Raw genomic sequence first — 12,564 nt, forward strand, 5'->3', positions numbered from 1 at the left:
GTTGATCTTGATTCTTATTCAAGGAATCAAGCAAAACCCCATGAAACTGAATGCACAATCATAATTTATTAATGTTGACAAAAGGCAGGGGGTAGGGGGGGTTTTCTATAAGTTTGTGTAGTTGCTTAAATGACTCGTGGCCAGTATGCACAGGTCCTGTTCCTAACTGTCCAAATCAAGTTCCTAAAAATTATTCATCATGCTTACCTTAGTTTCTTGAGGTATTATGCACATAAAAGAATATTACAGTGTTTAAAGATGTACTAGAGTAAAAATGTCTATTTGCAAATCTAATTTAAGACTTTAGCAACCGTTGAGGGGAAAAAAAAAACAACAACATTTTTGACAGCTAAGCATTAACCAGAATGTGGAGTTCCTCTTGCTCTGATGCAACCGAAGAATGTAAAGTGTGTCCCCTTAGGAAAAGTAGTACAATAGTAACAAACTGTTCTCAGTAATTTAAAAGTCACATCTATGTTTGTGCTAGAGCATGGACACTGTAAATCACTTTGCTGAATGTAGTTATTCTATAAAATATTTGTAAAATCCTTGAAGACGTACCTGTCAAAGTGAGATTAGTGAAATACATCAAACACTATGCATAAATGTTGGAATTTTAAAAAATATAACAATATTGATTCACCTTTTTAATTTAACTCAGTTCATATAATAGTCTCCCTGTTTAAAAAAAAATAAAATAAAGCTATCTGACACAATATTTGCAGGTTGGTTTCAACACTATAGCTGCACAATCTTCTTAAAGCATTGCTGTAATTCTTCAGGAATCTTTTTATGCCTTGTAGATGATGAATCTGTAATTTTTCATACACTCATAAATGAAACCTTATTAGGTTGAAGAAGCTGATATTTTGTCATTGGAAATATTACACAAACACTCTGTACTAAAAGCTACTGGAATTCAGTGGTTTTCAATAATTAAAAGTTCATTAAATTCATTATAAATAAAATATTGTTGTAATGTATAATCAAAAATGAGTTCATTAAAGTTGTTGCTGAATACTTGTAGTACTAACTGCTGAACAGTAAGGTTTGAGAGAATTTTCAAGAATGTCATGAATAGAAATCAAGTATCCTAAGTGACACTACTGCAAGACTGAGCTGTCAAAAATGTTTTTTTCTGTAGTACCTCAGTGTAGGTTTGTCTTTATTCAACTACTGTTATTGACCAGAAAGGGAGTTGATTGCAATGAGATTATTACAGTTATCCTGCTGTCAAATCTGAGCCGTTACAGTGTTCCTGTAGTTAATGCTTATAAAGGCTGTTCAGTTTTTTCTGTTAGGTTTGCAGAACAAGATTGATGTATGTACATAAGTTACCGCACAGTAAATCGTGTTAGAACACTTTCCTTGACAGTGAAGATAAACCTTTGACTGTGCCAATTAAATAGCATACTGAATACAGCAGTACTTTGTCACTTTCAGGAAACAATGGTTCTCAAATAAAAAAACTTTCTGTTTTGCAGACTGGCAACTTAAACAATATTTGTCTTACAGGGTTCGTGACCAGTTTCCAGGAACTGAAATGGAGAAATACGCACTTTTTACTTACGAATCTCTGAAAAAAACCAAATGCAGGGAGTTTGTGCCATCACGGGATGAAATAGAAGCCCTGATCAGCAGACAGGAAATGACATCTACGGTGTATTGTCATGGTGGGGGCTCCTGTAAGATTACAATCAACTCGCACACCACAGCTGGAGAGGTGAGAAGTGGTGGCGGACAGCTTTGGCTCAGTGTTTCCCTGTAATGGCAGTTCCAGCTAGTGGCGGTGTTAGCCCTTGGAAGCACCATCGGTGTCTCTGCCAGGTGGGAGGGCAGAGTCGCTGCTGTCAGGGCATGGAGGCTTACAGGTCTCTCTGCCGCACCCCTCCAGGATGTTCTGTAGAAATACCGGCTACCACAACTGTCTTTACACTGCAGAGCATTACCCAGCAATAGCTCTCTTGTAGGAAAAAAACGCAGGACAGACTAAGCAACTCAATAGAGGTGTTATTGGAATAACTTCAGGTATATACTGATGTGTACGAGGCCAAATTGTTTGCTAAGCTGGAACACTTTAGCCGACTTGGTAAAATACAAAGGTTATTTATATCTGGGCAGGTGATAGCACATATATATTCTAAAGGAATCATCCTTACTTAGGATAAAAATGGAAGTGGAATTTGGCAACAATTAATACTGATGATGAGAATATCTTAGCAGCATTTTTAGCCTAACGTAAAACCTATTTTTTAATTTCTCCTACTTACTCGTCTTGCCTCTGTGGTACTACTTTTCCGTGCTATGGTTTCCTCATGTGCTGTTTTTCATTAGGTGGTTGAAAAGTTAATTCGTGGTTTGGCCATGGAGGACAGCAGAAATATGTTTGCTTTGTTTGAATACAATGGAACTACTGATAAAGCAATTGAAAGCAGAACCATTGTGGCTGATGTCTTGGCAAAGTTTGAAAAGTGAGTGCACCTCTCCTTCTCTCCCGCCAAATCTAATAAATAGCAATTAATACATTTCTTTTGTTATATGCATGGCAATCAGCATCCTTTATCTACATACTGCTGGGACTGTTTAGTCTGGAGAAGAGGAGGCATGGGGGAGACCTTATTACTCTCTACAACTGCCTGAAAGGAAGGTGTGGGGAACTGGGGGTCAGCCTTTTCTTGCAGGTAACTAGTGATAGGACTAGAGGGAATGGCCTCAAGTTGGGCCAGGGGAGGTTCAGGTTGGAAATGAGGAGAAATTTCTTCTCAGAAAGAGCAGTTAGGTATTGAAACTGGTTGCCCAGGGAGGTGGTGGCATCACCGTCCCTGGGGGTGTTCAAGGAAAGGTTGGACGTGGTGCTTGGGGACATAGTTTAGTGGGTGACATTGGTGGTAGGGGGATGGTTGGACCAGATGATCTTGGAGGGCTTTTTCAACCCTAATGCTTCTATGATAATAATGAGGGAAAAAAGGAATGTCTAATGTGCAAGTACAGTTTGTAACATGATAACTTAATAACGTTGCTTTTATCAACACTTGTCCGAGCCATAGATAAAAGATTGTGAAGATAAATTGGGTTAGAAACAGTTGACTGAGGACTGAGACAACATTTGTAAGTCCTTGATTTAGTTTTGGGCTTTAAATACATATTTATATGTATCTCCAGATCACATAAGTCAGGTATAGGAAACAACTAACGGCTGTCAATGATACCAGATTCCTACCAGGTGTAGGAAAGCAAAATTCAGCTAATGCCATGCTGAAATTTTTCATGTGTCAATTTAGAAAGGAGTGTGATTATGAAGGTCTGATCTCTGTCTCCCTTTCCACACACACCTGTAGGCTTGCTGCCACTGCCGAAGCTGGGGAGATGCACTGGAAGTTCTACTTCAAGCTCTACTGCTTCCTGGACACGGAACATGTCCCAAAAGATAGCGTGGAATTTGCCTTTATGTTTGAGCAGGTAAGAAAAAAGGTTTTGTTCTGAGGCAATTTTAAGAGAAGGAAAAAAGCGAGATCTAGGCAACAAGGGGAATGTTTTGATTGTGCTTCTGTTTAACTAAATGCACTATTCAAGCAGCAAATGTAAAAATAATAATAATGAAAAAATAAAGGCAGTTCAGTGATAAAAATAAGCTTATCCTGACATAAATTAACCAAATGTGATTCACCTAGTGTTATGACTATTCTTGCTTCTGCGTTACCTGTGAATTGCTTTATGTGTAGTGGTGAAAAAAATGGATAACTGGACCTATGCTAGATAATTTATATACAGGGGGGAAAAATGATAATGCCTGCATTTTATTTTGCTCTTATGAAACCATTTTCTTAAGAAAGAACAACAAATAAAGTAAAAATATGTAATTGGCAAGCAAATTCTGAGATACCCATATTGGCAACAGTATAGAAATAATCAGACATCAGCTTTTCTTTTCAAAACCTGATTGGAATTTCATAGGCACCATAGTAAAACAAATCAGTCTGCTCTCAGCCATAACCATAAGACAGGTATGATAAGCCAAAATCCACTTAATCACGGTGCTGAGCAAAGAGTGAGGCCATACTGCAAAAATGATTTATAATGAAAACTAAATGCCTCAGCAGTTGGATTTCTATTCTATGAAGTCTTGCAATTACTCTGAAACTTGCTGATGACAGATATTATTGTGGAAAGACCTCCTCCTTTTCTACTATACTGCAAATGGCTAAAAAGTCTTACAGTGAACAGCTTCTTTCAGGTGTGTACTAGGCACTTAAAGATTTCAGAGTCTTGGCATGCAAACAAGTTCACATAAGTGTTCTGTTGGCAGGTAAGCATGAAGTGATCAGGAGCTTACATATTTTAATTTTTGTATAGATGAAGCCTTTTCCTCTTCCCACAAGATTGGGAACACGTTCACTGTAATGGAGTATTTCTTCCTTTCCACAGTTAGGGTTTTAAAGCACCACGTTACAGCACAACTCTACCAGAATTCTCCTTGCAGAGCCTACTGCTGTAGCTCGATCTAGAAACACTCATTGTTGGCTGAAGGATCTGCGCAACAAGCTTGCCTTGGTTAGGCTTAGAAGCGTTGCCAGTCTGAAGGCTGTCTGTTTTTACATACTGAAGAGTCAGCCAGTTAATGCCTCCACTTTGTGATGAAGTTTAAACTGTAATAAAATCCATGAGAGTTCTGCATCAGATTTGTTTTTATTGGTTTATATGACAGATCATTTTCATGCAGCATTCAGTACCGACTGGTGTTGAGCCAAATATTTTATGTCTTGCTAAGACCAGTAGTATTTCAGTTATAAAGCATGGCACGCTCAATACTTACGATTAATATTAAAATACCTGAAAGAGGTTCATCAGTTCTGTTGTTTTTTCAATTTGCTGTCAGTGTCAGACATGGATGTTTTTCAGCAACTAACTTCAGAGAGATCCCTTCTGTCTAAAGTTTTGGTTCTGTAACCTACATTTTTTAAATTAATTTGATTATTATGTCTGGGACCCTTTTAAGATTTACTGTTTTCCCTCATTGCAGTTTGTTACAAAGCTGTCTTAGGGTTTTGCTCATCATTCCAGAAACATCAGTTTCACAGACAGATTATTAATAGCACTGAGTCAAAGTAGATAACTATTTCTTCCCAATGCTCTTGAACATAGATGACTTCCCCCAAGCAAGTGTTTAGATCCTGATTTTCTCCCCTTTAAATTTTCTTCTCCTTTCAGTGGTTCAGTTGCCCTTACGTAATTGAATTCTCAAAGAGCTGTACTAGTATGAGAAATTCCCGTGAGCAAGTTCATCAATTGCTTTGCAGTTCTTCTGGTAAACCCTGTCTTAACCGGTTTAACAAATTTCCCATGAGATTTACCACATTTGTTTTATTTGATGGTTCATTTATTTCAGATCCTGGGTTTGCTTGGCGCTAAGTCTGTTTCCCATTTCTCTCTCAGGTCTTTCAAATATTAGTTTGTACATAAAAAGTTACCTTTTTCCTCTCTTCAGGCTCATGAAGCAGTGATTAGAGGACACTATCCTGCTCCTGAAGAAACCCTCCAGGTCCTTGCAGCTTTGCGTCTCCAGTACCTTCAGGGAGATTACACTCCACATACCACCATACCAGAAATGGAGGAAGTATATCCCTTGCAAAAGCTGAAGTCTCGAATTACACAGTCTACCAAAACATTTACTGCAGCAGAGAAGGCTGAGAAGAAACGAGCCAGTTTTCTTGAAGGAACATTGCGGAGGAGCTTTCGCAGTGGCTCTGTCAGCAAACAAAAGGTCGAGGAGGACCAGATGTTAGACATGTGGGTCAAAGAGGAAATCTCAGCTTCCAGGACTAGTATTATTGACAAATGGAAAAAAATGCAGAGGATGAACCAGGAGCAGGCTATGGCAAAGTATATGGCTTTGATTAAGGAATGGCCTGGCTATGGGTCAACACTGTTTGACGTAGAGGTGAGTAAGACCTTCTGACCACTCAAAATATAGGTTGTGCTGTATAGCTGGTGATCTCATTACAGACTAGTGAAACCATAAATGCCATATCACAAATGCTCAGACAGCTGATGTAATAAAAAGTTGCATATTAAAAGCATGCTCCAGTTAGCATGCACTGTAGGCATTTAAATCCACCACTTACCCATAAAATACAGAGAGACAGAATGCTACCCTGTAAGTTTGTAAGTAAGTGTGTTTAGGAGAAACATAAAATGTTGTTCAAAGATGGAGAAGCAATACACTTTTTAAAAAGAGCTACAGGCAAGAATCTCAACAGTAAGTGTGGTGTGGCTCCCTCTGTTACTGTTACTTTTAATTTACATTCTTTCCTCTAGTGCAAAGAAGGAGGTTTCCCACAAGAGTTGTGGCTTGGAGTCAGCGCTGATGCTGTTTCTGTCTACAAGCGTGGGGAAGGAAGGCCTTTGGAGGTGTTTCAGTATGAACATATCTTGTCATTCGGAGCACCGCTTGCCAACACCTACAAGATTGTGGTGGATGAGAGAGAATTGCTTTTTGAGACTAGTGAGGTAAGAGCAAGAAGGAATTTTGTCAGTACTATGGTCTTTCTGTTCTGATAGCCAGGGCACTTGGTAATTACAGAAGCTGCTGTGACTGTTAACAGTGTTTTTTTTCAGATCCCTTTAAAGCTAAAGGGAAGTTATCATGAGATGAATATAAGTCCTGAGTTTTTATTTAACAGCAAAAGACTTGTGCTGAAAGCTCAACAGTTTCTTTTACTGCTAGCGTATAAAGGAACTCATTCAAATACTGTTACCTTACTGAGGACTTTCTGCTCTTTATTCTCTTTTGGCAGGTGGTTGACATTGCAAAGCTGATGAAAGCTTACATCAGTATGATTGTGAAAAAACGCTACAGCACCTCTCGATCAGTGAGTAGTCATGGAAGCCAGGGCAGCTCCAGGTGAAAACAAAACCAGTTCTACTGCACTCTAAATAGAACATATCGCTGCTTGGCCTCAAAATGACCTGATGATACTGATCACATCTGTTGACAAGCTAACCAAGAACCAGAATTTCCAAGGAAAGTATCTTCCAACCTTGTAGAAAGACCAGAGGGTGGGGAGGGAAAAATCAGCTGAAATAGTCACATACTGGAACTGCTAGCTCACTCAAAACTTTCCAAAGCATTATTATCTTCAGTTGATGTAACAAATGCCTTAGGACTGGATACTCTGCAATACAAGCAGTAATAAGTGCCTTACAACATTAAACCCAACTTGCATTGACCTAAAATTGATGATAGTGGAGGGGAAACTTTTCACCCTTTCAGAACACTGAAAACAAAGTTTTATTCATCCATTCTGCACTAACCTACTGGCCTGCACATATGTGGGAAGAGGGAGGGAAGAAGAGCAAGGTATATTTTTTTGGAGAGCTGCTGGCAGCCTTCCTGACAGATGCCAACACTTTGCTTCTTCTTGCTTCTGTGGATGTGCACATTGCACGTGCATATTTGAGCTGTCAGTAAATTTGACTAATTTTATTCTGTATTTCATAAGTCTTTCAAAGCAAAGGGAAAAAAGTATGTGCAATGGTGTAAACAGTCTTTCTGTACATTTTAATAGTTCAGAGTTATAGTTGTTACAATTGTATGGTTACTTTATAAGCAGTTTTATTAACAACTAAATTCCAAAATTTTCATACATTGGTTTTACTATTGCAAATATGTATTACCCTATAAGTAGCAGAAGTCTGCATTCTGTATCTGCTGTATTATAAAGAGAGATGTAGCTGAGAATATTTATAGACTGCTCTAATACAGAAATACAATTATCAGTTCCAGTACTCCATAATGGCAGCATAAGTTTTTAATATTAAAAAATTTTCTTTTAAAGACACCAATCTTGTAATTGTGGCTGGACTCTCCAACCCAGACTGACTGGCAAAGGTCAGAGCCATTCAGAATTGACTGAATACAATGCAACTGCTTTAATATAGAGTTCTATATTTTACTTGGTTGCCTGATGAAGTTTCTTGACAGTACCCTGTAAATACATTGGGGAATATCAGCTAAAAGTAAGCTGATTTTGGACTTTTATTTTTGTACAGAAATAACTGTAATATAAGGCAAAATTTTGATCAAAGGTATCTTTTAGCCCACAGAGGAAAAAAAAAAAAAAAGGAAAGAAAATATTTACTGTTATTAAAAACCTCAGCCTTTAAGGAATTACGCCTACTTACTCAAAAAAAAAAATAAATAAAAATGTCCAGCAATAAAGAAAATGTACGTAATGTGTTTTGTTTCCACTTTATATCGAGTTGGATGTACAGAAACCCTTTAATTCTGCGAAGTCAGGAAAATAGGGCTGACTCCACATAATGGGTTTGCTTGGAAAGGTGCATGTGCTTTGTGTTGTGATGGGGAAGTTTCCATCTCTGATCAAAACTACCCACTTAATCACATGATACGTGTCAGTTACACCAATACAACACCAGGGAAAGATTGCTCAGCAATTCCACTCTACAAGCAATATGCAAGTAAAACTTTTTGCTTAGCCTTGATGTAAAGTAGCTGGCCTTTAACTAGCCATCTACAGTACTTAGGGCAGCAAGCACTTCCCTCATAAGTGCACAAAGCCTTTATATGTGTTGTGGTTTAACCTGGCTGGCAGCTAAACACCACACGGCAGTTCGCTCACCCTCCCCCCTCCCTCTCTGGGATGGGGGGGAGAAACAGGAAAGTGAAGCCTGTGAGTTGAGATAAAGACAGTTTATTAAGACAAAAATAATAATAGCAATAATAATAACAACAATAATGATGATAATAGTACTGCTAATAATAATGTGTACGAAACAAGTGATGCGCAATGCAGTAGCTCACCAACCACTGACCAATGCCCAGCCTAACCCTGAGCAGTCTGGCCCCCCCCCTCCCCTGGCTAGCCACCCCTATATATTGTTCAGCATGGTGTCAGATGGTATGGAATACCCCTTTGGACAGTTTGGGTCAGCTGCTCTGGGTCTGTCCCCTCCCAGCTCCTGCTGCACCCCCAGCCTGCCCATTGGCAGGACAGAGTGAGAAACTGAAAAGTCCTTGGCTTGCTGTAAGCACTGCTCTGCAACAATTAAAACATCAGCATGTTATCAGCACTCTTCTCATCCTAAGCCAAAACATAGCACCCTACCAGCTACTAGGAAGAAAATTAACCCTGTCCTAACTGAAACCAGGACAATATGCTACAGGGACATGAGAAATCCTATGAGGAACCCTCAAATTTGCCTGAACTGGCAAATAATTTCAGTCACTCTGTCAGAGACACACTTGTTAATAATGATATTACTAATTTTTTCCCCATATTTCATGCCCCCCCCTTCCCCTAGAAAAGAGGAACTTACCTAAGGAAAAAAGAAAATGAGAGAACTGTAACTCCAGGATGCGTCTGTATATGAATCGTTAGTCATATTGTACTGTATATATTATCTGTACAAACACAATATTGTGTATATTATGCACACACACAGTACTAGTGACTAACAATTCTGATTTTGTTATTTAGAAAGAACTCAGCTGATTTTAGCAAGACATCCCTGGAATAACATAAAAAACGAATTTCAGCCAGTGTTGCAAGAGGGTTTAGCTTTGTTCAAGTGCTGTGGCAGGGCCTTCTCTGAGCATGTTCACAAACAACATCATCATTAATAGGTGGTTAAAAAATAAAAATAAAGTGACAGTCTTGTTGAGGGTTATAGCCTTGAGAAGCCAAAGCCAGTTCTCCAGTCCCAATTCATTTACTTCCTAACTGACCTGTGGATGCCATTAACTGTTAGGAGGGGTACTTACTCTTAGTCAATACACAGAAGCAGCAGTCGCTGCCTCTAAGAGTTTCTCTTCATGCGAATTCCACCAATCTTCCACAAAAATCTCAGTTACTGCTGTGGAGGCAAATAAAAAATTTTGTAATTGTTAATATCTGAAAGAATGTACAGTTATAAAAAATTTTGTTTGGTTGGTTTTGTTTTGTTTTATTATTATTAAAAATCAATATCACATAATAGATAAGCCTAGGTTTGAAATTTTAATGTTCCTGAAATTATAAAATACTTAAACATGCATTTAGGCAACAACCCAGCCTTGGAAATTATTTTCATTCAGTGAAGACATCCCAAGAACACAAGAAATTTCTTACTAAAGCCAGAAATTCTCTCCTGCTTATGATTTCTTCTGTTACAGTAGCAGTTGAGCTTATCTGCACAAAGAAGAGGAGCTGTTCTCATAAATCAGACTACATTTTTATTTTTGTATTGAAATAAAGTTTTTTTTTCCAACATAACAAACATTGGAGAAGCCTACCACTACTTCCAAGAGGTGAGCTGTACTTCTGGACAGGGTATAGGATTGCAGCTGCTCCACCGTGTTGTCTTAATGTTTGGTTCTAAAGAACTAAGCATGTGCTTCTGCCTGAAACCTTGGAGTTCAAAGTCAAATCCAATTAAACTTTGTCCTTCAGTGCATGCCATCAGAAAACTAAGACATACAAAAAAAGAAAGCTATCTCAGGTGTTACAAGATCACTTAACTTTTTTTAAGAGGACTAGTACTTGAGGAAAGAAGAGAAAGGAAAGGGGTATGGGCAGTTCTCCTCTGCCAAGTTGTATCCTCAGTTTTACAGCCTCTGTTTTGGTAACTCAGTGGTGGAGCACAAGTAAATATTGCATAAGGCTCCTCTTCTCTCCAGTAAGTTCCTGTACTTTCTGAGGCCTGACGGTGCAGTCCTGGTTGCTCCAGGTTGAATGCATCAGACATCACAAGCTACTGACTATTAAACTATTATACTGACAGCTAAAGAACAAACTAGGTCCAGTCCTTCTGGAGAGATGGGGGACTTTACTGTGTCTTTTGTGGTCTTCAGGATTTGAAGCCATCCTGCTCCTGGGGAGAGGTACGAGCAGTTCCTGCCTGCCACTCCCCAGCGGACAGGCCAGTGCTACTGCCAGCACCCCACCAGCTGGTGGCCATGGGGCACCCATGCCTCTTGTGGGCCGGCTGCAGGGTGCTCTGCTGCAGGTCACAGAAGGAGCACTGCCACAAAGGGGCTGGTTACTGCATGGCTGGACAGAGCCTGACAAAATCCCTTTGGACAGAAACGTCGTCCTCCAAGTCTGCTGACTGCCTGGTCACATAGGCCGCAGCGAGGAGAAAAGGCTCACGACCCCACTGGAGAGATGGGCTGCCAGACCCCTCCAGGGCAAAAGCTGCTCGGTCAAGCCTAGGAACACGCCCAGGTAATCGGCAGGGTAAGGCAGCAGCTGCAAGGGAAATACAGTCGTACATCATCCTATTAGCACACCCCTATCCTAACGCCCTTAAAGCTGGCCGTGTCCTCAGGCTTCAGTCTAACAAGAGCTTTCCTTGAGCCTTATAACAGAAATACATCCATCTGTAAGGGTGCCAGAAGCCTTAATAAACTTAATTATACAAGTTAGGCACAGGAAATTGCTTCACCCAAAAGGTGTTGCATCAGAAACCTAGGTTTCAATCCCCGTGTTTCTGAGACATACAGCTGTAAGAGCAGGTACATGCAGGTTTGCACCAGCACAAACTCCAAATGGCCTACAGAACGGAAAGTCATCCTGGCATAAGCCCTGCATTACAGCAACTCGGGCAGAACAGTGGGAATTTCTCGCGTGCAGACTAGTTCTCACAGCACTTATACCCCAAATCATCATTTACAGCTCTGTGAAGCAAATATGGAAGAGTACCAAGCAAATATGACAGCACTGTCTTGACTGTATCTAATCCTGTATGGTGTCCAGCCCTAGAAACCCACTGCATTTCACTCCATCAGACAGAGGGATACAGCTACCAATGGTGCAGTTGGCACAACTACCTTGACACACGGCTGCAGGGTGGGTGAGATTGCAGAGACAGGCGTTTGCAGTATGTTGACAGGACTTCACCCGTTTCTTTCAAACTACTGAGTTACTAATTCCAGTTAAACTCACATTGCAAGCAAACACCTAATAAGAGTCTTGATCTCCTGAACTACATTTTTTAAACAAGCACTGTCAAACATCTGATCTTCATAGAACTGCTCACACACACAGCTTATGTCTAAAAAGTCAATTCATGAACAAAGTCAACATTACAATCAAATTCAACTAATTACTTTCCTCTCCCAGTGTCTGAGACATTGTATGGTTTTACCACGGTACTAATTATTTTTGCTTCAATCACACTTCTTACAAATAAAGCCAAGACACTAATGTACAAATTTGCTGATTCCCAGTGATTTTGATTCTGCCTTACTAATCACACTCCCCCTTTTATTAGCTTACCTGTTTCATAAATTGTTAACAATTACCAGAGTCAGAGAGGGTCCTGGCCTGCTTGGCCTGCTCTCAGGCAGAGTTGACCAAAGAGTGCAGTTAAACCTATAATGTCATTATTGACTCTCCCACATACATTCAAACAGCCAATGCTATATAAGAGGTTAATGTAATTACGCCCAGAATTAGAACTATGAAAATCGATTAAAGTTATTAATCTTCCACATCATGATTAACCAGACAAGAACAGCAACATATTTTAGTGTTGAACAACACCTGTAAAATTTTGCATAAATAT

General features: G+C 39.6%; 1 protein-coding gene across 1 annotated transcript in view; it reads left to right on the forward strand.

Annotated features, from left to right (window-relative positions):
* Nucleotides 1–8,227, forward strand: part of MYO10 (myosin X) — a 163,704-nt gene extending 155,477 nt beyond the window's left edge. The window contains exons 36-41 of the mRNA XM_038173950.2: nt 1,516–1,723; nt 2,335–2,471; nt 3,339–3,459; nt 5,486–5,938; nt 6,316–6,507; nt 6,795–8,227. Coding sequence (XP_038029878.2) covers nt 1,516–1,723; nt 2,335–2,471; nt 3,339–3,459; nt 5,486–5,938; nt 6,316–6,507; nt 6,795–6,905 — 1,222 coding nt within the window. The 3' untranslated portion in view covers nt 6,906–8,227. The remainder of the gene's footprint in view (nt 1–1,515; nt 1,724–2,334; nt 2,472–3,338; nt 3,460–5,485; nt 5,939–6,315; nt 6,508–6,794) is intronic.
* The last annotated feature ends 4,337 nt before the right edge of the window (nt 8,228–12,564 follow it).

This window comes from Anas platyrhynchos, chromosome 2 (assembly GCF_047663525.1).
Source record: "Anas platyrhynchos isolate ZD024472 breed Pekin duck chromosome 2, IASCAAS_PekinDuck_T2T, whole genome shotgun sequence".
In the NCBI taxonomy this organism is placed as follows: Eukaryota; Metazoa; Chordata; class Aves; order Anseriformes; family Anatidae; genus Anas; species Anas platyrhynchos.